The sequence below is a fragment of the Salvelinus alpinus genome, chromosome 9 (genome assembly GCF_045679555.1).
Source record: "Salvelinus alpinus chromosome 9, SLU_Salpinus.1, whole genome shotgun sequence".
Classification (NCBI taxonomy): domain Eukaryota; kingdom Metazoa; phylum Chordata; class Actinopteri; order Salmoniformes; family Salmonidae; genus Salvelinus; species Salvelinus alpinus.
The window spans coordinates 46,934,747-46,956,770 of NC_092094.1; the positions used below are offsets into that span (position 1 = coordinate 46,934,747).

Genomic DNA, 22,024 nt, shown 5'->3' on the forward strand with positions numbered 1-22,024 from the left:
TACCGTCCTCCTAAAGCTAATTAATCATTCCTGTCTGAACAACTCACCATTGCTGTCCCACTCTCCCCCAGCTTACTGTTGCTTGGCGATATGAATATTCACGTGGACTTATCTAACTCAAAACTTGCCTCCGATTTCATTGCTGATCTAAACAGTTTCAATATTACCCAACATGTCAATTCTCCCACTCACACTAAGGGACAATAACTTGATCTTATCTGCTCTGTTGGCCTCAACCTACGTCATATTTCTCCATCAGGTCCTGCTCAACAGACTGGAGGGCCTGGATGTTGAGGGCACAGCAGTCTCCTGGCTACAATCATACCTCACCAACCAGAACCAATACATATCCCTCAATGGCCATACCTCTGACTCCACTGTTCACACAGGGTGTCCCTCAGTGCTCTGTGCTGGGCCCCTTACTCTTCATCATCTACATCCTCCCCCTTGGTCAGATCCTCCACCACTTCAACCTTGACTTCCACTGCTACGCCGACGATACCCAGATCTACATCACCACCAAATCCCTCATCAGACCCACCTCAGTCAACCTCACCATTGATGACGCAATTGTCTCTTCCTCATCCCACGCACCTTGGCGTCATCCTGGACCCTCTCCTTCGACCCGCACATCCGACAGTCTGTCAAAACCTAATTATTCCACCTACGCAATATTGCCAAAGTCAGGTCCTCCCTCTCCTGTCCGCCTGCTGAAAACCTCATCCACGCATGTATCTTCTCCGGTCTCGACTACTGCAACTGACTACTCTCCGGCATCAACTCAAGCTCCCTCCATAAGGAGAACTGGTTCAGAACTCTGCAGCCCAACTCCTTAGCCACACTAAGTCCTGGCAAAAAAAATCACCCCATCTGCTGTGAACTCCACTGGCTCCCTGTCTCCCACCGCATTATGACAAGATCCTCCTTCTGACCTACAAAGCTCTTCACCACCTTGTCCCCCCTTACCTCTCTGACCTTCATCTACCAAACCATACGCTCACTCCGTTCCACCACAGCAGGCCACCTTGCCTTTCTCAGGTTCAAGCTCCAGAGCTTTGGCAACAGAGCCTTGTCCAGGTTTGCTCCAAAGCTCTGCAACTCCCTCTCTCCAGCAATCCGTGACTCTGAGTCCATCTTTCAGTCCCTACTAAAGCATCTCACTGTCTCTCTCTCACACACACACACACACACACACACACACACACACACACACACACACACACACACACACACACACACACACACACACACACACACACACACACACACACACACACACACACACACACACACACACACACACACACACACACACACACAATGACACATCACACTTTCCCCTTCATTAGCCCTACCCCCTTCTCTTTGTTTCATGTTTCTATCACTTCATGATGGAAATGCCTGGCGTTGTTTTTTGTTTAGTTTCCACAATTGTAAAGTGACCCTGGGTCAATGAAAAGCGCTATTTAAGTCCCATGTATTATTATTATTATGAACATAAGGCCTTCACTTCAACTCCGCTTAATTACCAAAAGGCACTAGTCTACAATGAAAAGCAGCCCTCTCTTCACAACCACACTTGTAAGGACAACTTGTAAACCCTGTTGTTCCCTAAATCTGTCAATGCATTAACCCCCCCTGCTGCCACCCCCTTTAACAAGCACCAGCTAATCGCAAAGTACCACAAAAAGGATAGCGCTAGGAGGGGTGGGTGAGTGTGCTCACTCATGTGATGGCAAGGACATTTTCTTTCATGGCGAGGTAAAAAGAAGGCAGTGGATTTCTTGTTCAGTTCCTCCCTCACACTCCAGCCCAAATGTCCAGCTGAAGATATAAGGGTCATGTTTTGCAGCTTCCCCATCTTCAGCCTTTGGCCATACACTAAGCCTCACACACTCAACCTTAGTCCCAGCCCAAGCCCATGGATCCTGAGAGCTGACCAGTTGCTGAAAATGAATTATACAAATATAGTCACATTAACACAAGCAAAACACCAGATTGCAAGGTTGGTCAATACTGACAGTTTTGTAGTATGGAGTCAGATAAGAAATAGACTATCACTTCAGTTGTTCAGTCCTCTGATACATAACATCTCTATGTTGACATCCTTGTCACATTCAAAGTGTACCAGCATTCTAAGCCAGCGTTGTTACCCAAAAATGGTTGGCAACAGGCCAAATTGAAAATACCCGGATAGGCCATTCAAATATAAAGTACAACCCCTGTGCTTGTCACTGGCTTTCCCATAATAGCTTTTCTCTGACTGCTATCAAATCCAATCAAACGTCCCTTCATGCTTGGCCGCACACGTCAGAGTTGGATGCAGTGCAACAGCTTGTCGAGGGCAGAGGCATTGTCGCTGCTAAATGAAGCGAGCGTGTTTGAGTGGAGGCTAAACGCTGACCCCCACTCACAAAGGGTTAACAGGCTCCAGGATGGGGCTGTAGGTTACTGTCAGGGTGTTTACAGTGGATATGGCTCATCTGTAAGTGTTGACTGTCATGTTCGAACACGCTCCAAACCTCAGGATCTCTGGGTTAATCACATCCGAGTGGGCGTCATCTGACGGTGAGGCAGCGGCCATGCGTGGCAGGGCACCGTGTGTGTGTGTGTCTCCTCCCTTTAGCAGCATGGGGAACAGGGATGGGTGACAGTTAGGAGACACAGGAGATGGGTGGCATGGGGGAGTCGGGGTTGCAGAAGTAAAAGCTCCTGTCACATTCCGAGCTCATGAGAGCCGGACATCTCTGAGAAGCGTGGGATAGGAAGCGACAGGTAAGGGAGGTGAGCAGAAGATGATGTGTCCACTGTCACTTTCCACACGGCTCATAACAGCTCACAGTGCTGCCCTTTGGCCCTCCTTGCCATGGACTCCTTTAACCTTGCTCTGCTACCAAACACACCTGTCTCCATGAAGATGGAAGCCAAACCTGCACGAACCCATGGCGGTGGCAAAGCTCAACGAGTCAATCAAAACCAGTGATCCACAAAAGTTGTTGCAAAGTTAGCATGTGTCTGCTTTTCAAGGACAACTTTTTTTCCAGAAATCACAAGCCACATTCACAACCATTGTACAAAGACTGTGATTGTGAAAGACTTACATTATCTGGCAGAAATTGAATTTTGTTCAACAGCCTCTAACTAAATAACTGAGAACCCGAAAATGACAGCTCTGATAAGGAAATAGTACCCTCAAATCAACCAGTTCTTTGACAACTATTGGTCTCCAAGTGCAAAGGCTAATCCCAAAATGCAGGGGTACGCACACACACATCACAAAAAAGGGCATGGGTTTTGTACACAGTAGATCTGACAGATTTCATATAATTCATATATTTTTAAATAAAGTATACATTCGCCAAGGTCCATCCCCTTCATTTAGAAACAGGCCCAGCAGTTTTGACAAGACAATTTACAGATTGCTTAAGGCTGTTGCATAAAACTACCTCCATTCTCTCGGTCTGTGGCCTCATGCTACTCAATGCCTCCACTCCATTCCGCACCCCCTCAGGCAACATCGAGAGTACTGAATAGGCATCAATTATTCAAATTAGGGCTCCAACTGACAAAAAGCCAGTTCCAGCAATCTCTCACGTTTATACGTGGTGATTACCCAGAGAGGCTAATCATTACTGTTCTAATTTGCTAAATTACTGAGCAAAGAGAGAAAGCACATATATTAGCATTTATCACAGGGGAAGTCAAGCAGAGGTTATTTGAGGTAAGTGGGGAAACTATTAGCCGTAAGAGAACAGTAAGTAGGAAACAGAGTGGAGCTGTTAAGCCGACAAGTGGCCAAGGTATACTGCTCATATCGGACTAAATACAATAAACGAATAACTTGCGTGTTAGTGTTAAACGTCCTGAAAATATGATTATATTTGATTATAACTATTTGTTGGATGTGAAACATTTTTGGGATGTAAAAACCTTAGATATTTAGTTCAATCTAAATGATAAAACTCAACCATATATGGTTGAAGAAATTGTGTGTAGAAATGAATCATGATCAACAACAAAAGAGAGAGAAAACAAGTAGGGAGGAATGGGAACAATTATCATTACCTATTAAAAGCTGATGCAGAACCTATAATTATTTTCTAATCATATTATGCTCTGATGCAGAGTTAAAAGCTAAGTAGTCATTTGTGAAAGTCTCTGTACACGTTCTCCCTCCTCAAATAATTGAGAAAAGAGACCCAACATAGCCACTGCAAAGAAGGAGCCAAACCGGGTGGTTACTATTATGGCACTGTCAAGTCCCTTTGCAAGACTCGTCTTCACATTACACAAAAGCCCCCAGTTTTTCTTTGAAATATTCTTTTAGCCAGGACACAAATAAAATCCTTGATTTCTGAAAGGAGAAATCCTGAAATGTGAAATAATAGGTATACACGCTTTTCTATATGTGTATGACAGCCTATGCATGAAAAAAAAATGTATTTGTTGCATGCGCCGAATATACAACAGATGTAGACTTTACTGTGAAATGCTTACTTACGAGCCCTTTCCCAACAACGCAAAGTTAAAAAGTAAGAACATTTTCAAATAAAAATAGATAACAATAATGAGATCATATACAAGGACAACCGGTACTGAGTCAAAGTTCACACACACTTAGGTTGGAGTCATTAAAACTTTTTTTACAACCACTCCACAAATTTCTTGTTAACAAACTATAGTTTTGGTAAGACATCTACTTTGTGCATGACACAAGTCATTTTTCCAAGAATTGTTTACAGACAGATTATTTCACGTAACTCATTATATCACAATTCCAGTGGGTCAGAAGTCTACATACACTTAGTTGACAGTGCCTTTAAACAGCTTGGAAAATTCCAGAAAATTACGTCTTGGCTTTAGAAGCTTCTGATAGGCTAATTGACATCATTTGAGTCAATTGGAGGTGTACCTGTGGATGTATTTCAAGGCCTACCTTCAAACTCAGTGCCTCTTTGCTTGACATCATGGGAAAATCTAAAGAAATCAACCCAAGACCTCATAAAAAACATTGTAGACCTCCACAAGTCTGGTTTATCCTTGGGAGCAATTTCCAAATGCCTGAAGGTACCACGTTCATCTGTACAAACAATAGTACGCAAGTATAAACACCATGGGACCACACAGCCGTCATACCGCTCAGAAAGGAGACGTGTTCTGTCTACTTGAGATTAACGTACTTTGGTGCGAAAAGTGCAAATCAATCCCAGAACAACAGCAAAGGATCTTGTGAAGATGCTGGAGAAAACAGGTACAAAAGTATCTATATCCACAATAAAACGAGTTCTATATCGACATAACCTGATAGGCCGCTCAGCAAGGAAGAAGCCACTGCTCCAAAACCGCCATTAAAAAGACAGACTACGGTTTGCAACTGCACATGGGGACAAAGATCATACTTTTTGTAGAAATGTGACCATCCTTATGTTTGGAGGAAAAAGGGGGAGGCTTGCCGAAGAACACCATCCCAAACGTGAAGCACGGGGGGTGGCAGCATCATGTTGTGGGGGTTCTTTAATGCAGGAGGGACTGATGCACTTCACAAAATAGATGGCATCATGAGGCAGGAAAATTATGTGGATATATTGAAGCAACATCTCAAGACATCAGTCAGGAAGTTAAAGCTTGGTCGCAAATGGGTCTTCCCAATGGACATTGACCCCAGGCATACTTCCAAAGTTGTGGCAAAATGGCTTAAGGACAACAAAGTCAAGGTATTGGAGTGGCCATCACAAAGCCCTGACCTCAATCCTTTAGAAAATTTGTGGGCAGAACTGAAAAAGCATGTGCGAGCAAGGAGGCCTACAAACCTGACTCAGTTACACCAGCTCTGTCAGGAGGAATGGGCCAAAATTATAACAAACTTATTGTGGGAAGCTTATGGAAGAATACCCGAAACGTTTGACCCAAGTTAAAAAATGTAAAAGGCAATGCTACCAAATACTAATTGAGTATATGTAAACTTCTGACCCACTTGGAATGTGATGAAAGAAATAAAAGCTGAAATAAATCATTCTCTCTACTATTATTCTGACTTTTCACATTCTTAAGATAAAGTGGTGATCCTAACTGACCTAAGACAGGGGATTTTTACTAGGATTAAATGTCAGGAATTGTGAAAAACTGAGTTTAAATGTATTTGGCTAAGGTGTATGCAAACTTCCGACTTCAACTGTACGTGTGAAATTCCTTTGTTCGTCATTTATCTCGGTCGGAACCAAGCCTTCTCGGAAAGTTGTTGGCCTTCCGGCTGTATGACTCTGATTGTCCGAAAGGGGTCTCCCCTTTCCCTTCTTCTGTGGTTGTTCACTCTGGAAGATAACCAGCCATGCCGACGTTTCCCATTGGTGACGAGCGTAGTAGGATAGTCTCACTTAGATTCGCTTTTCTTAATATCTGACTTAACACAGCTAACCAGCTATACCAGTGATTGTCTGAGGTGAGCTTCTCGCCTCTTCCTCCTTGTGTTGGTATTTAGGATTCGGACCAGGATGGACATGAGCTACAGCTACATTAAAATATGTAGCTCTCGCCTCACGTTTCCTGGTCTAATGTTAATTTCGTTACAAAGGCTTTTTATGTACTCTGGCCAAAAGGGGTGTTCCGTCATGCTGACAAGCTCTCTGACCTCACTCGGGGCGTGGCTATTTATTGTGCAAAGGATATGTTTAGAAGTTATCTCTTATGACTCCTAAAATCACATTCCTCTCTTAACAGAAATACTCTCCTCATTTTTCATATTATATGTACAACATATTGGATGGAAACTTGACAGATAAAGGGGGTATTCTTTCCAAGTTACAGTATTTGGTCCATAGTTTTTTAATAACATCACAAAATGAAAAACAATATGACATTAATTGTCTACATCTCCCCACTGACCATTTCCCACATTCCCCATGTTAGAATCATTGTTCCATTATCCACTTTTGGACGTTAGAATTTTGGGCGGCAAAAGTGTCTGTGGCAAAGGCATTCCTTTAGTTGATACCAAAGGGTAAAGAGAGACTTCTCTGCTGCTTAATTTACGACCGAGTGTGAATGGTCGACCATCCAGCAGCTCTCCTTCCCCTCTGTGGGAGAGAGAGAGGCCTGATTACTGTTACCCTCCCACCAGTCTGATGTGACCCATTCTGATCCACACAGGACAGTCATGACAGTCACCCACCTGACCAAGGCCCTTCTCCCCCGATTGCTCAGTTTGGCCATGCGGCCAGCTCTATTGAGAGTCTTGGTGGTTCCAAACTTCTTCCATTTAAGAACGATGGAGGCCAATGTGTTCTTGGGGACCTTCAATGCTGCAGAATTTTATTTTGTACCCTTCCCCAGATCTGTGCCTCGACACAATCCTGTCTCGGAGCTCTACGGATAATTCCTTCGACCTCATGGCTTGGTTTTTGCTCTGACATACACTGTCATCTGTGGGACCTTATATAGACAGGCATGTGCCTATCCAAATCATGGTGGACTCCAATCAAGTTGTAGGAACATCTCAAGGATAAGCAATGGAAACAGGATGCACCTGAGCACAATTTCAAGTCTCATAGCAAAGGGTCTGAATACTTATGTAAATAAGGTATTTCTGTATATAACAAAAAAAATATATAATAATGTTTTCGCTTTGTCATTATGGGGTATAGTGTGTAGATTGATCCATTTTAGAAAAAGGCTGTAACGTAACAAAATTAGGAAAAAGGGAATGGGTCTGAATAGTTTCCAAATGCACTGTCTGTGTGGAGGGACAATGAATGGAAGTGTATGAACAACATTGAGTCTTTTTACTAGTTATTGATATTTTCTTCTTGAATGGAACCATCTGAGCTCCGGACACAACATTTCAGTTAATCAAACAGTAAAAGCAAAAACCCGTAGTTGATGTAGTACAACACTTTTGTAACTTGTTTGTGGAGCTTGTCAATGTATGTACCTATTGCCATGAATGTGGGAGGCGCAGAAAGCATAGCTGTAATGCAGGAGGGTGGGGTCGACCAGGATGTTGTCCCCAGAGTACTCCATCAGGTCCCGGAGGTAGCTGAGGTGGCGGTGGCAGCCCCTCACACCGTAGCGGGCGCAGTACTCATCCAGCACAAACACCTGACCTGGACTGAACCATCCCTGTGGACACAAACAGATGACAGGCTAGAGAGGCAGGGGAGCCTGCCACTGATTGTCTCGGACTGGAATCTGTTGAAAACAATTGATAGATAATTACGGCTTCTTTTTTGGGGGGGCGGAGATTGGAATTCCGAACTACTTACACATTTTAATTTACTTGTAAAAGGATGGGAGCAGATAAGTAGGGGGAAGAATAAAGGGATTCGACAAGTGTAGGGCTGATGTGGGTATCGAACCATGATCCCCACCGCAGCGGGGGATGTACAGTGCATTCAGGAGGTATTCAGACCCCTTGAGTTTTTTCACATTTTGTTACATTACAGCCTTATTCTAAAATGGATTAAATAGTTTTTTTCCTCATCAATCTACGCACAATAACCCATAATGACAAAGCAAAAATTGTTTTTTTAGAAATGTTTGCTAATTTATACAAAATTGAAAATGGAAATATGACATTTACATAAGTATTCAGACCCTTTACTCAGTACTTTGTTGAAGTACCTTCGGAAGAGATTACAGCCTTAAGTCTTTTTGGGTATGATGCTACAAGCTTGGCACACCTGTATTTGGGGAGATTCTCCTATTCTTCTCCGCAGATCCTCTAAAGCTCTGTCAGGTTGGATGGGGAGCGTTGCTGCACAGCTATTTTCAGGTCTCTCCAGAGATGTTAGATCGGGTTGAAGTCCGGGCTCTGGCTGGGCCACTCAAGGACATTCAGAGACTTGTTCCGAAGCCATTCCAGCGTTGTCTTGGCTGTGTGCTTTGGGACGTTGTCCTGTTGGAAGGGGAAACATTCGCCCCAGTCTGAGGTCATGAGCGCTCTGGAGCAGAGTTTCATCAAAAATCTCTCTGTAATTTGCTCCATTCATCTTTGCCTCGATCCTGACTAGTCTCCCAGTCCCTGCTGCTGAAAAACATGCCCACAGCATGATGCTGCCACCACCAAGCTTCACCGTAGGGAGGGTGCCAGGTTTCCTCCAGACGTGACGCTTGGCATTCAGGCCAAAGATTTCAATATTGGTTTCATCAGACCAGAGAATCTTGTTTCTCATGGTCTGAGAGTCTTTAGATACCTTTTGGCAAACTCCAAGTGGGCCATGATGTGCCTTTTACTGAGGAGTAGCTCCCACTCAGTTATGCCGAGCGGCCAGTTCTAGGAAGAGTCTTGGTAGTTCCAAACATCTTCCATTTAAGAATGATGGAGGCCACTGCATTATTGGGGACCCTCAATGATGAATACATTTTTTGGTACCCTTCCCCAGATCTGTGGCTCGACACAATCCTGTCTCGGAGCTCTACGGACAATTCCTTCGACATCATGGCTTGGTTTTTGCTCTGACATGCACGGTCAACTGTGGAACATTATATAGCCAGATGTGTGCCATTCCAAATCATGTCCAATCAATTGAATTTACCACAGGTGGACTCCAATGAAGTTATAGAAACATCAAGGATGATCAATGGAAATAGGATGTAGCTGAGCTCAATTTCAAGTCTCATAGCAAAGGGTTAGAATACTTATGTAAATAAGGTATTTCTGTTTATTTTATTTTAAATGCAAACATTTCTAAAAAACTGTTTTCCCTTTGTCATTAAAGGGTATTGTGTATAGATTGCTGAGGATTTTTTAAATATTTGTTATCCATTTTGGAATAAGGCTGTAATGTATCAAAATGTGGGAAAAGTCAAGCGGTCTGAATACTTTCCATAGAAGAGAGCATTACTGCTCGACCAGACTATGGGCCATAGTTATGCCTTTTATGCCAACATTCTATTGATTGGAAACTAGATGATTTTTTATTTAATTGAACAACTTGATTATGTTAAAAACTAAAGTACACATTGATTTTCAAAACTAGAGTACACATTTTCAAACAAAAAATAAAGGCAATCTATGAGTTTAAAGCAGGAGCTATGACAGAAGCTCAATTATCACTGTAAAGTACAGCATACAGATAAGATATAACCCTCTGCAATAAGCTGTTAAAGGAAAGATTCACCCATTTTGAATGTTATATTGTTTTTGTGCATCTCTGAGAGATGTTCTATTGATTCCCTGGGTCATTTCATGTTTTCATGTGTATCAGAACTATTGCTGTTCAAGCAGGCAGATATTTGGCTGGTATGACGTAGCATTGCGATAAAGCAGCTCTCACTACACTGGAAGTTAATAGGAAAACTACTTTTCGATTGGGAAATTGTCTATCATACATGTCAGATTTCAATACTGATCATATTTTTGCGATATTCCTACCTTGAGAAATGTGTAATTTAGCAGAGCGTCCACCACATTTATCCTATTTGTCTGCCTCTTCAGTCCAGGGTGCATTGCATGGTGCCGTTGCATGGCCATTACAAATGTCAGACCTCACTCTGTGAGGCACATCGATCTGCAGGTTGAACATGGTGAGATTCTAGACTAAATTGATAGCTGTATTATCGCCTAAACAAACTGCACTAACTAGCTACTTCACATGCTGATATTGACTTTGGTATTATTGTGTCTCCCTACTGTACGTTTGCTAGCTAGATACCTAGCTAGCCAGCCAGCCAACCCATAGAGAGCATTGCAGTGGGTTTTGTAATTGACTTGAGCAGCAACAGATTTTCACATGTTGCTACCAACCTTACCAATGACAAAATGAAACATTTGTTCACAAAAAATTGTGTTCTCACATATGAGTGTTATTTAACACTGTAAATTATAAGAATGAGTGGTTTTCAGTGGATTTATAATTTAAAGAGAAACTCCCAGACTATTTCCAACAAATAAACAAAGGAGCGTAAGGTTAACAACAAACAATTAATTCATTGGCAAAAAATGTCACGCGTGAAATAGGAAGTTTGGAGCGATCTGAAATCCTGGAACATTCATTAGTTCATTCATCCTGCGCATAATAACAAAATTAGGCATGAATCTTACAAACCTAATTAAGACTCCTCTCGGAAGAAATATTAACAAATTAGCACCTCCGCTGAGCAGTCGCCCACGACAACGCCAATAGATCCCTGGCATAGCAACCGAGACTCTTTGGGTGGCTATGGTTGACTTGGGAGCAACCCAGACATGCGCAATACTGTGCCCCCTGTCTGAGTTTGGCTAGTTTCTATTTCCACATTAATGATGCTCTTGATATACTTTTACATGGAAGGCTGAATAAATATAAAATACTTTTTTCATATTTTGTGTCAGAAACAAAATGCCGATGGATACAAATGATAATACGCTGCCCACACCGCTTGCGTCAAATTGCAAAATAAATGTACACATACATGTTATTCAATCATTGCACCCACACTGCTCTCGTGCGTCAACGAGCGTCTGCGCAGCCAGCGCTAAAATAGAACTTGGTTCTATTTGGGATGCTTGACACGCTGCAAGTCCCGCCTCTCCCATCTCCTCATTGGTTTTTAGGAGCATATACTCACGTGCCATCTCCTCATTGGTTTTGAGGAGCATATACCCACGTGGGTGATTGAAAGATGAACTGAGGTCCACACTCCAGTCCAGTTGGAAGTGGTAATGCACCTTAAAGTTGGTTGCCAACTGTCATATAATGTCCAAAAAAGAAGAAGAAGCATGAAGGAGGAGAGAGTACTAGAAACAAACTTGGTTTACCCTTTTATCTGTGGATTAATTGTCGGAGTAGAAGAGTTTGTGCATTTCAGGTAAAATAACAACCCAATGTTTATATCCCAGGACAAGTTAGCTAGAAACAGCAAGCTAGTTAAATAACCATAAATGTTTAATGCTTTTCGACATGTCTCCAAATTAATATAGTTGGTTCAGAGTTCGTTTTGATATTTCATCCTGCGTGTCCTGATCGCGTCTGGTGTGGGTAGACAAAATCCACGCGGACACACGCGGTCTGGTCAGCATGTAAGCAGCTCCAATTCTCGGTCTTCCTCAAACTGAAAATAAAAGCAACCTTGAGCCATCCTAATAGGGACTGGGATACAATAGGATTCCTTCATGTCTTAATGTACTGGCAGCCTCTTTGTACAGTCAATCAAAACAGGCTCCACTAAGACAGTTGGATATGACCTGACTAGGAGGCATTCACCACACATTTCCTTTTAGGCATTCTTTCTCTCATTTCCTTTTCTATCGCTCTGTCACTCCTACCTCTCCAATTCTCCCTCCCCCTTTAGTTATTCATTCTCTTTTCCTCCCTCTCTCCATCTGAATCGTTCCCCCTCTCTCTCTCTTTCTCCCTCTCTCCATCTGAATCATTCCCCCTCTCTCTCTTTCTCCCTCTCCATCTGAATCGTTCTCGCTCTCTCTATCTGAATCGTTCTCTCTTTCTCTGTTGGATCTATTAATATCACACTACAAAAGAATACAGCCGAGCGCCCTGCAGCCTGGCAGCATGTGACAAGATGTTCCACTGTGACAGATGGCCCACTCAAGTCTTGGCGCTGACCGCTCAATTAGCCATTAACGAGCTGACTGCCTCGTTAGCTCTCTCTAACGAACATGGTTCCTGTGTGCTGAGTGACAGGGGATCTGCTTGGCCTGGTCTTGGTCAACTCTGTGTCATGGCTCTTGTAAATGTGACCCCTTGCAAAATGGAACCAGCTGGAATTAAAGTTGTCATGTCACTTTTTGAAAAACCTAACCTGCTGAACATAGGCTGTTTTGTGCACATTGTTTTGTGTGGAAGAGGTGAAAAAAGTATTTTTGTCCATCAACAATTTCTTTTTTATTTATTTCACCTTTATTTAACCAGGTAAGCTAGTTGAGAAGAAGTTTTCATTTACAACTGCGACCTGGCCAAGATAAAGCAAAGCAGTGCAACACAAACAACACAGAGTTACACATGGAATAAACAAGCATAGTCAATAACACAATAGAAAAAAAGAAAGTCTATATACAGTGTGTGCAAATGACGTGAGGAGGTAGGCAATAAATAGGCCATAGTAGCGAAATAATTACAATTTAGCAGATTAACACTGGAGTGATAAATGAGCAGATGATGATGTGCAGGTAGAGATACTGGTGTGCAAAAGAGCAGAAAAGTAAATAAAAACAATATGGGGATGAGGTAGGTAGATTGGGTGGGCTATTTACAGATGGACTATGTACAGTTGCAGAGAACGGTTAGCTGCTCAGATAGCTGATGTTTAAAGTTAGTGAGGGAAACAGCTTCAGCGATGTTTGCAATTCGTTCCAGTCACTAACATGCAGAGAACTGCAAGGAAAGGCGGCCAAAGGAGGTGTTGGCTTTGGGGATGACCAGTGAGATATACCTGCTGGAGAGAGTGCTACGGGTGGGTGTAGTTATCGTGACCAGTGAGCTGAGATAAGGCGGAGCTTTACCTAGCATAGACTTATAGATGACCTGGAGCCAGTGAGTCTGGCGACGAATATGTAGCAAGGGCCAGCCGACTAGAGCATACAGGTCGTAGTGGTGGTTGGTATAAGGGGCTTTGGTATCAAAACGGATGGCACTGTGATAGACTGCATCCGGTTTGCTGAGTAGAGTATTGGAAGCTATTTTGTAGATGACATCGCCGAAGTCGAGGATCGGTAGGATAGTCAGTTTTACGAGGGTAAGATTGGCGGCGTGAGTGAAGGAGGCTTTGTTGCGAAATAGAAAGCCGATTCTAGATTTGATTTTGGATTGGAGATGCTTAATATGAGTCTGGAAGGAGAGTTTACAGTCTAGCCAGACACCTAGGTATTTGTAGTTGTCCACATATTCTAGGTCAGAACCGTCCAGGGTAGTGATGCTAGTTTCAGACATTCTCAAATATCAAAACAGCCTTTTATAGAAGATTAAAACAACTACTAAAGACAGTAGGAACACAGAAAACCCATGCTCCTCCTTGCGTAAACATCTTTACTCAACGGGATAGAACCAAGCTAAGCAAATCCTTGCTCGATTCATTTTTTGTGGGTGCGGGTGTGGGCAGCGAACGGTTGAAAAGCATGCATTTGGTTTTACTAGCGTTTAAGAGCAGTTGGAGGCCACGGAAGGAGTGTTGTATGGCATTGAAGCTCATTTGGAGGTTAGTTAACACAGTGTCCAAAGAAGGGCCAGATGTATACAGAATGGTGTCGTCTGCGTAGAGGTGAATCAGGGAATCACCCACAGCAAGAGCGACATCATTGATATATACAGAGAAAAGAGTCGGCCCGAGAATTGAACCCTGTGGTACCCCCATAGAGACTGCCAGAGGTCCGGACAACAGTTTCTCCGATTTGACACACTGAACTCTGTCTGGTGAACCAGGCGAGGCAGTCATTTGAGAAACCAAGGCTATTGAGTCTGCCAATAAGAATACGGTGATTGACAGAGTCGAAAGCCTTGGCCAGGTCGATGAAGACGGCTGCACAGTACTGTCTTTTATCGATGGCGGTTATGATATCGTTTAGTACCTTGAGCGTGGCTGAGGTGCACCCGTGACCAGCTCGGAAACCAGATTGCACAGCGGAGAAGGTACGGTGGGATTCGAAATGGTCAGTGATCTGTTTATTAACGTGGCTTTCGAATAAAAATTGCAGAAACAAAATAGGAAGGAGGGAGATGTTGATTAAAAAAAGTTTTACTTTAAAATTGACATTTTATTTGCTTTAGATTAGAACAACCATCTACACCATTTTAACCAAGAGTCCATGATGTTGGTTTATTACTTTCCGTCAAAATCAAATGATTCAATAAATGTATGTAATCTTTTTTTTTTTTAAACACTGCTTCATGTCACTAGATGATGAACTGCTCATTTACATTATTCATTTACACTACAGTTGACTTACAGCACCCTCAGAAAGTGTTCACACCCCTTGACTTTTCCACAAAATAATTGCATTACTGCCTGAATTTAAAATAGATTTTTTTTGTCACTGGACTACTCACAATACCCCATAATGTCAAAGTGTAATTATATTTTACAATTTTCTTTACAAATTCATAAAAAATGAAAAGCTGAAATGTCTGGAGTTAATAAGTATTCAACCCCTTTGTTATGGCAAGCCTAAATACACTCAGGAGTAAATATTTGCTTAATAAGTTCCATGGACTCAATAATAGTGCAATAATAGTGTTTAACATGATTTTTGACATCCTCATTTCTCTAACCCACACATCTGTAAGGTCCATCAGTCGAGCAGTGAATTTCAACCACAAAGACCAGGGAGGTTTTCCAATGCCTAGCAAAGAAGGGCACCTATTGGTAGATGAAAATAGAAAAAAACACACACCCATTGAATATCCCTTTGAGCATAGTGAAGTTATTAATTACACTTTGGATGGTGTGTCAATATACCCAGTCACTACAAAAATACAGGCATCCTCAGTTGCCAGAGAGGAAGGAAACCACTCAGAGATTTCACCATGAGGCCAATAGTGACTTTAAAACAGTTACAGAGAAGGAAGCCTGTACAGAATACATCGTGTTAGCAACAAGGCACTAAAGTAATACGGAAAAAATGTGGCAACGCAATTCACTTTTTGTCCTGAATACAGAGAAAGTGTAACGTCCAGCAAATCCAATAGTGGTGGCTGATTCATGTTATGGGTATGCTCATAATCATTAACTTCTTTGGGACAGGGGGGCAGTATTGAGTAGCTTGGATAAAAAGGTGCCCAGAGTAAACTGCCTGCTACTCAGTCCTAAAAGCTAGAATATGCATATTATTAGTATATTTGGATAGAAAACACTCTGAAGTTTCTAAAACTGTTTGAATGATGTATGTGAGTATAACAGAACTCATATGGCAGGCAAAAACCTGAGAAAAAATCCAACCAGAAAGTGGGAAATCTGAGGTTTGTAGTTTTTCAACTCGTTGCCTATCCAAGATACAGTGGAAATGGGGTCATATTGCACTTCCTAAGGCTTCCACTAGATGTCAACAGTCTTTAGAACCTTGTTTGATGCTTCTACTGTGAAGGAGGGGGGAATGGGAGCTTGAATGAGTCAGAGGTCTGCCAGAGTGGCATGAGCTTGTCACGCGCGTTCATGTGAGAGGTAGCTTGCGTTCCATTGCAATTCTAGAGACAAAGGAATTCTCCGGTTGGAACATTATTGAAGATTTATGATAAAAACATCCTAAAGATTGATTCTATACTTAGTTTGACATGTTTCTACGAACTGTAATATGACTTTTCGTCTGAACTTTCACCTGGACCTGCCCGCGCGTCGTGAGTTTGGATTGTGTACTAAACGCGTAAACAAAAAGGAGGTATTTGGACATAAATGATGGACTTTATCGAACAAATTAAACATTTATTGTGGAACTGGGATTCCTGGGAGTGCATTCTGATGAAGATCATCAAAGGTAAGTGAATATTTATAATGCTATTTCTGACTTTGTTGACTCCACAACATGGCGGATATCTGTATGGCTTGTTTGGGCTCTGAGCGCTGTACTCAGATTATTGCATGGTATGTTTTTTCGGTAAAGCTTTTTTGAAATCTGACACAGCGGTTGTATTAAGGAGAAGTTTATCTAAAGTTCCATGCATAACACTTGTATTTTCATCAACATGTATGATGAGTATTTCTGTAAATTGATGTGGCTCTCTGCAAAATCACCGGATGTTTTGAAAGTAAAACTTCACTGAACGTAACGCGCCAATGTAAACTGAGAGTTTACTTTATCGAACAAAACATACATGTATTGTGTAACATGAAGTCCTATGAGTGTCATCTGATGAAGATAATCAAAGGTTAGTGATTCATTTTATCTCTATTTCTGCTTTTTGTGACTCCTCTCTTTGGCTGGAAAAATGGTTGTGTTTTTCTGTGACTATGTACTTACCTAACATAATCGTTTGGTGTGCTTTTGTCATAAAGCCTTTTTGAAATCTGACACATTGGCTGGATTCACAACAAGTGTGGCTTTAATTTGGTGTATTGCATGTGTGATTTCATGAAAGTTTAATTTCTATAGTAATTTATTTGAATTTGGCCCTCTGCATTTTCACTGGATGTTGGCCATGTGGGACGATTTCGTATCCCAGAGAGGTTTTAAGGACTGTGGAGTTTTTCAGGATAAAAATGTAAAGGAATGGAGCTAAGGACAGGCAAAATCCTAGAGGAAAACCTGGTTCAGTCTGCTTTCCACCAGACACTGGGAGATTAATTCACCTTTCAGCGGGACAATAACCTAAAACACAAAGCCAAATCTACACTAGAGTTGCTTACCAAGAAGACAGTGAATGTTCCTGAGTGGCCGAGTTACAATTCTGACTTAACCTGTTGGGGACAAGGGGTGATATTTTCACTTTTGCTGAAAATCGTATGATTTTTAAACGGCCTCGTACTCAATTCTTGCTAGTACAATATGCATATTTTTAGTACCATTGGATAGAAAACAACCTCTAGTTTCTAAAAACGTTTGAATTTTTTCTCTGAGTTGAACACAAGTCATTTGGCAGCACTTTCCCTGAGCAGGAAGTAGAATGCAAGATGTCTATGCTCGCTTCAACGCTCTGCCTATACATGGTCATGCCACCTATGACCCGAAACACACCTCACACGCCTTCCTCTGGGTGTCAAGAGGACGTCAGAGGAGAAATTTTGTGTTTATCTTGTTCTGACGTGAAATAAGACCTATTTCTTTGACGTGACCGTCCATTTCCGGAAGTCTGAAGTGCGCGACTTTGAAGAGAGATTGTGTTTTGTTTTGCTGCCGTTTCGGATGTCAACTATCTCCGGCTCGGATTTGATTTGATAAATGAGACCATATCATCGTAATGTATGTGTTTTCAATATAGTTTAATCAGATTATTTGAATTTTTTCGGGAGTTTTGTCGTGTTCCGTCGTGTGACTTTGTTTACTTGGAGAGATCCGTGCCACGCGACTAGTACCCATGCTAAATGAAGTGGGAAAGGTACCATTCTGAATGTAATGAACGACTCATCTGGACTAAGGACATCTTGATCAACATTCTGATGAAATTTCAGCAAAAGTAAGATCCAATTTATAATGCTATTTCATATATCGGTGTGCATGTGAACTGGTCGTGGGCGCCCAGCTGGTTCTGGCTGGCGTGGCTATGCTAATTTAGCGCTACATTTTGTTTTCGCTATAAAACATTTAATAAATCTGAAATATTGTCTGGAATCACAAGAATCCTGTCTTTCAATTGCTGCACAGTATGTATTTCTCAGATATGTTTTATGATGAGTAATTAGTTATTTGACGTTGGTGTCTGTAAATGTTATGGCTGCTTTCGGTGCAATTTCTGATTGTAGCTGAAATGTAATTTATGATTTATACCATAAATATGCACATTTTTCAAAAAAAACATATGCTATACAATAAATATGTTATCAGACTGTCATCTTATGAAGTTGTTTCTTGGTTAGTGGCTATATATATATCTTTATTTGGTCGAATTAGTGATAGCTGGTGATGGAGTAAAACACTGATGGAGGTAGAAAAGTGGTGTAATAGATTTACATATTTTGTCTTCCCTGTAAAACATTTTAAAAATCGGACATGTTGGCTTGATTCACAAGATGTGTACCTTTCATATGCTGTATTGGACTTGTTAATGTGTGAAAGTTAAATATTTAAAAAAAATGTTTTTTTTGAATTTGCCGCTCTGCCTTTTCAGTGGAATGTGGGAGGAGTGCCGCTAGCGGCACCCGTGGCCCCTAAAGGTTAAAGGACACCTATTTTCACCTATTTTGAATGTTATTTTGTTTTTGTGCATCTCTGAGTGATGTTCTATCGATTCCCTGGGTCATTTAATGTTTTCAGGAGTATCTAAGTTTCTTACCGTTTAAGCAGGCAGAAATCTGGACGGTAAGTCACTCTCACTACACTGGAAGTTAATAGGAAAATACATTTTAGATCACGAAATTGTCTATCATACATGTCAGATTTCAATACTGGCCGATGTCATAACTCGGGAGGATGTCTTCTCTTGAAAGCCATTGATAATATTTTTGCAATATTCTGACCTCGAGAAATGTGTAATTTAACGGAGGGTCTAGGACATTTTACTCTTTAGTCCAGAGTGCATTACATGGTGCCGTTGCCAAAGATATTATAGAAAGGAGATATGAATCCAATGAATGAAGGAGCGTATAACGCCCCACCCAGCAGAATGTCGACCAATCGCGTTCATGTTGTCATGCCGCGTCACGCGGTTTGCTAAGCTAATCGTCACTCAATCCCTTCTCAAAGTCAGTGTATATGGTGTATTCGGAAAGTATTCAGACCCCTTGACTTTTTCCACATATTGTTACGTTACACCCTCATTCTAAAGATGTGTTTTTTTAAATTCTCCAAATCAATCTACACACAATACCCCATAAATACAAAGCGAAAATAGGTTTTTAGAAAAACAGAAATCCCTTATTTACATACAGTTGATGTCAGAAGTTTACATACACATAGGTTGGAGTCATTAAAACTAATTTTTCAACCACTCCACACATTTCTTGTGAACGAACTATAGTTTTGGTATTTTTCCAACAACTGTTTACAGACAGATTATTTCACTGTATCACAATTCCAGTGGGTCAGAAGTTACATACACTAAATTGACTGAAAGCATTGTTTGTACAGATGAACGTGGTACCTTCAGGCGTTTGGAAATTGCTCCCAAGGATGAACCAGACTTTTTTCAGACTTTTTCCAACAGCTTGGAAAATTCCAGAAATTATGTCATGGCTTTAGAAGCTTCTGATAGGCTAATTGACATCATTTGAGTTAATTGGAGGTGTACCTGTGGATGTATTTCAAGGCCTACCTTCAAACTCAGTGCCTCTTTGCTTGATATCATGGGAAAATCAAAATAAATCAGCCAAGACCTCAGATAAAAATAATTTGTAGACCACAAATTCATCCTTGGGAGCAATTTCCAAATGCCTGAAGGTACCACGTTCATCTGTACAAACATCTGTACAAACAATAGTACGCAAGTATAAACACCATGGGACCATGCAGCCGTCATGACGCCAAGCATACTTCCAAAGTTGTGTCAAAATGGCTTAAGGACAACAAATTCAAAGTATTGGAGTGGCCATCACAAAGACCTGACCTCAATCCTATAGAAAATTTGTGGGCAGAACTGAAAAAGCGTGTGTGAGCAAGGAGGCCTACAAACCTGACTCAGTTACACCAGCTCTGTCAGGAGGAATGTGGCAAAATTCAACAAACTTATTGTGGGAAGCTTGTGGAAGGCAACCCAAAACATTTGACCCAAGTTAAACAATTTACAGGCAATGCTACCAAATACTAATTGAGTGTATGTAAACTTCTGACCCACTGGGAATGTGATGAAAGAAAAAGAAGCTAAAATAAATAATTCTCTACTATTATTCTGACATTTCACATTCTTAAAATAAAGTGGTGATCCTAACTGACCTAAGACAGGGAATTTTTACTGGGATTCAATGTCAGGAATTGTGAAAAACTGAGTTTAAATGTATTTGGCTAAGGTGTATGTAAACTTCCAACTTCAACTGTAGGTACTAAGACCCTTTGCTATGAGGTGAGCTCAGGTGCATCCTGTTTCCATTGATCATCCTTGAGATGTGTCTACAGCTTGATTAGAGTCCACCTGTAGTAAATTTAATTGATTGGATATGATTTGCAAAGGCACACACCTGTCTATATAAGGTCCCACAGTTGACAGTGCATGTCAGAGAAAAAACCAAGCCATGAGGTCGAAGGAATTATCCGTAGAGCTCTGAGACAGGATTGTGTCAAGGCACAGATCTGGGGAAGGGCCTTGATCAGGGATGTGACCAAGAACCTGATGGTCACTCTGACAGAGCTCCTCTACGGAGATGGGAGAACCTTCCAGAACGACAACCATCTCTGCAGCACTCTACCAATCAAGCCTTTATGGTAGAGTGGCCAGACAGAAGCCACTCCTCAGTAAAATGCACATGACAGCCCGCTTGGAATTTGCCAAAAGACACCTAAAGGACTTTCAAACCATGACAAACAAGATACTCTTGTCTGATAAAACCAAGATTGAACGATTTGGCCTGACTGGAGCGAAGGTTCACCTTCCAACAAGGACAACAACCCTAAATTGATAGCTGTAAAATTGCCTAAGCAAAATGCACTAACTATCTACGTTACATGTTAAAATTGTCTTCGGTATTATTGTGATAGCTATGTTTGCTAGCCAGCCTATAGATAGAGCATTGCATTGTGGATTTTGATGTTGACTTGAGCTGTAACAGATTTCTACTATGATTTTCCATGTTGCTACCAACCTTATTATAATGCCAAAATTAAACATTTGTTCACTAAAAATATTGTTCTCACATATCAGCGTTAACACTGTAAATTAGAGGTTTTGGCTGGATTTTCCCATTAAATCTGATTGGAAAACTATGTCAAGACTTGAAAATGGTTGTCTAGCAATGATCCTCAACAAATTTGATAGATCTTGAAACATTTTCAAAATGATAAATTGGGCAAATATGGTAAAATCCAGGTGTGCAAAGCTCATAGAGACTTACCCAGAAAGACTCACAGCTGTAATCAATGCCAAAGGTGAATCTAACATGTATTGACTCAGGGGTGTGAATACATTTGCTAAAATGTCTAAAAACATCTTTTCACTTTGTAATTATGGAGTACTGTGTGTAGATGGGTGAGGGAAAAAACAATTTAATCAATTTGGAATTCAGGCTGTAACAACAAAATGTGTAATAAGTCATACTTTCTGAAGGCACAATATGCTCTGTCAAACAGAGGTTTTGACAGAGCAAATTGTTTTCTGAGCATTGTTCTCAAGGCCTCATTCAAGTGTATTCTCTTTCATGTGACTAGCGCAAAGCAATTAAGAGCTATTCGTCAGCTGTGATATTTCTAATTAAAATGATCGTAATTGCTTTGCTAGGACTAAGGAGGAGGTTTATCGTGGTGAGAAGAGGGTGCGTGTGCGTGTGTGTCTGAATAATAATTTGGTTTCAGCATGACTGGCCA

At 41.3% G+C, this 22,024-nt stretch overlaps 1 protein-coding gene across 1 annotated transcript in view; it reads right to left on the reverse strand.

The window, feature by feature from the left end:
- Positions 1–22,024, reverse strand: part of LOC139530232 (calcium-dependent secretion activator 2-like) — a 250,472-nt gene that overhangs the window by 73,288 nt on the left and 155,160 nt on the right. Inside the window, exon 13 of the mRNA XM_071326441.1 lies at positions 7,928–8,115. Within this exon, the coding sequence (XP_071182542.1) occupies positions 7,928–8,115 (188 nt within the window). The remainder of the gene's footprint in view (positions 1–7,927; positions 8,116–22,024) is intronic.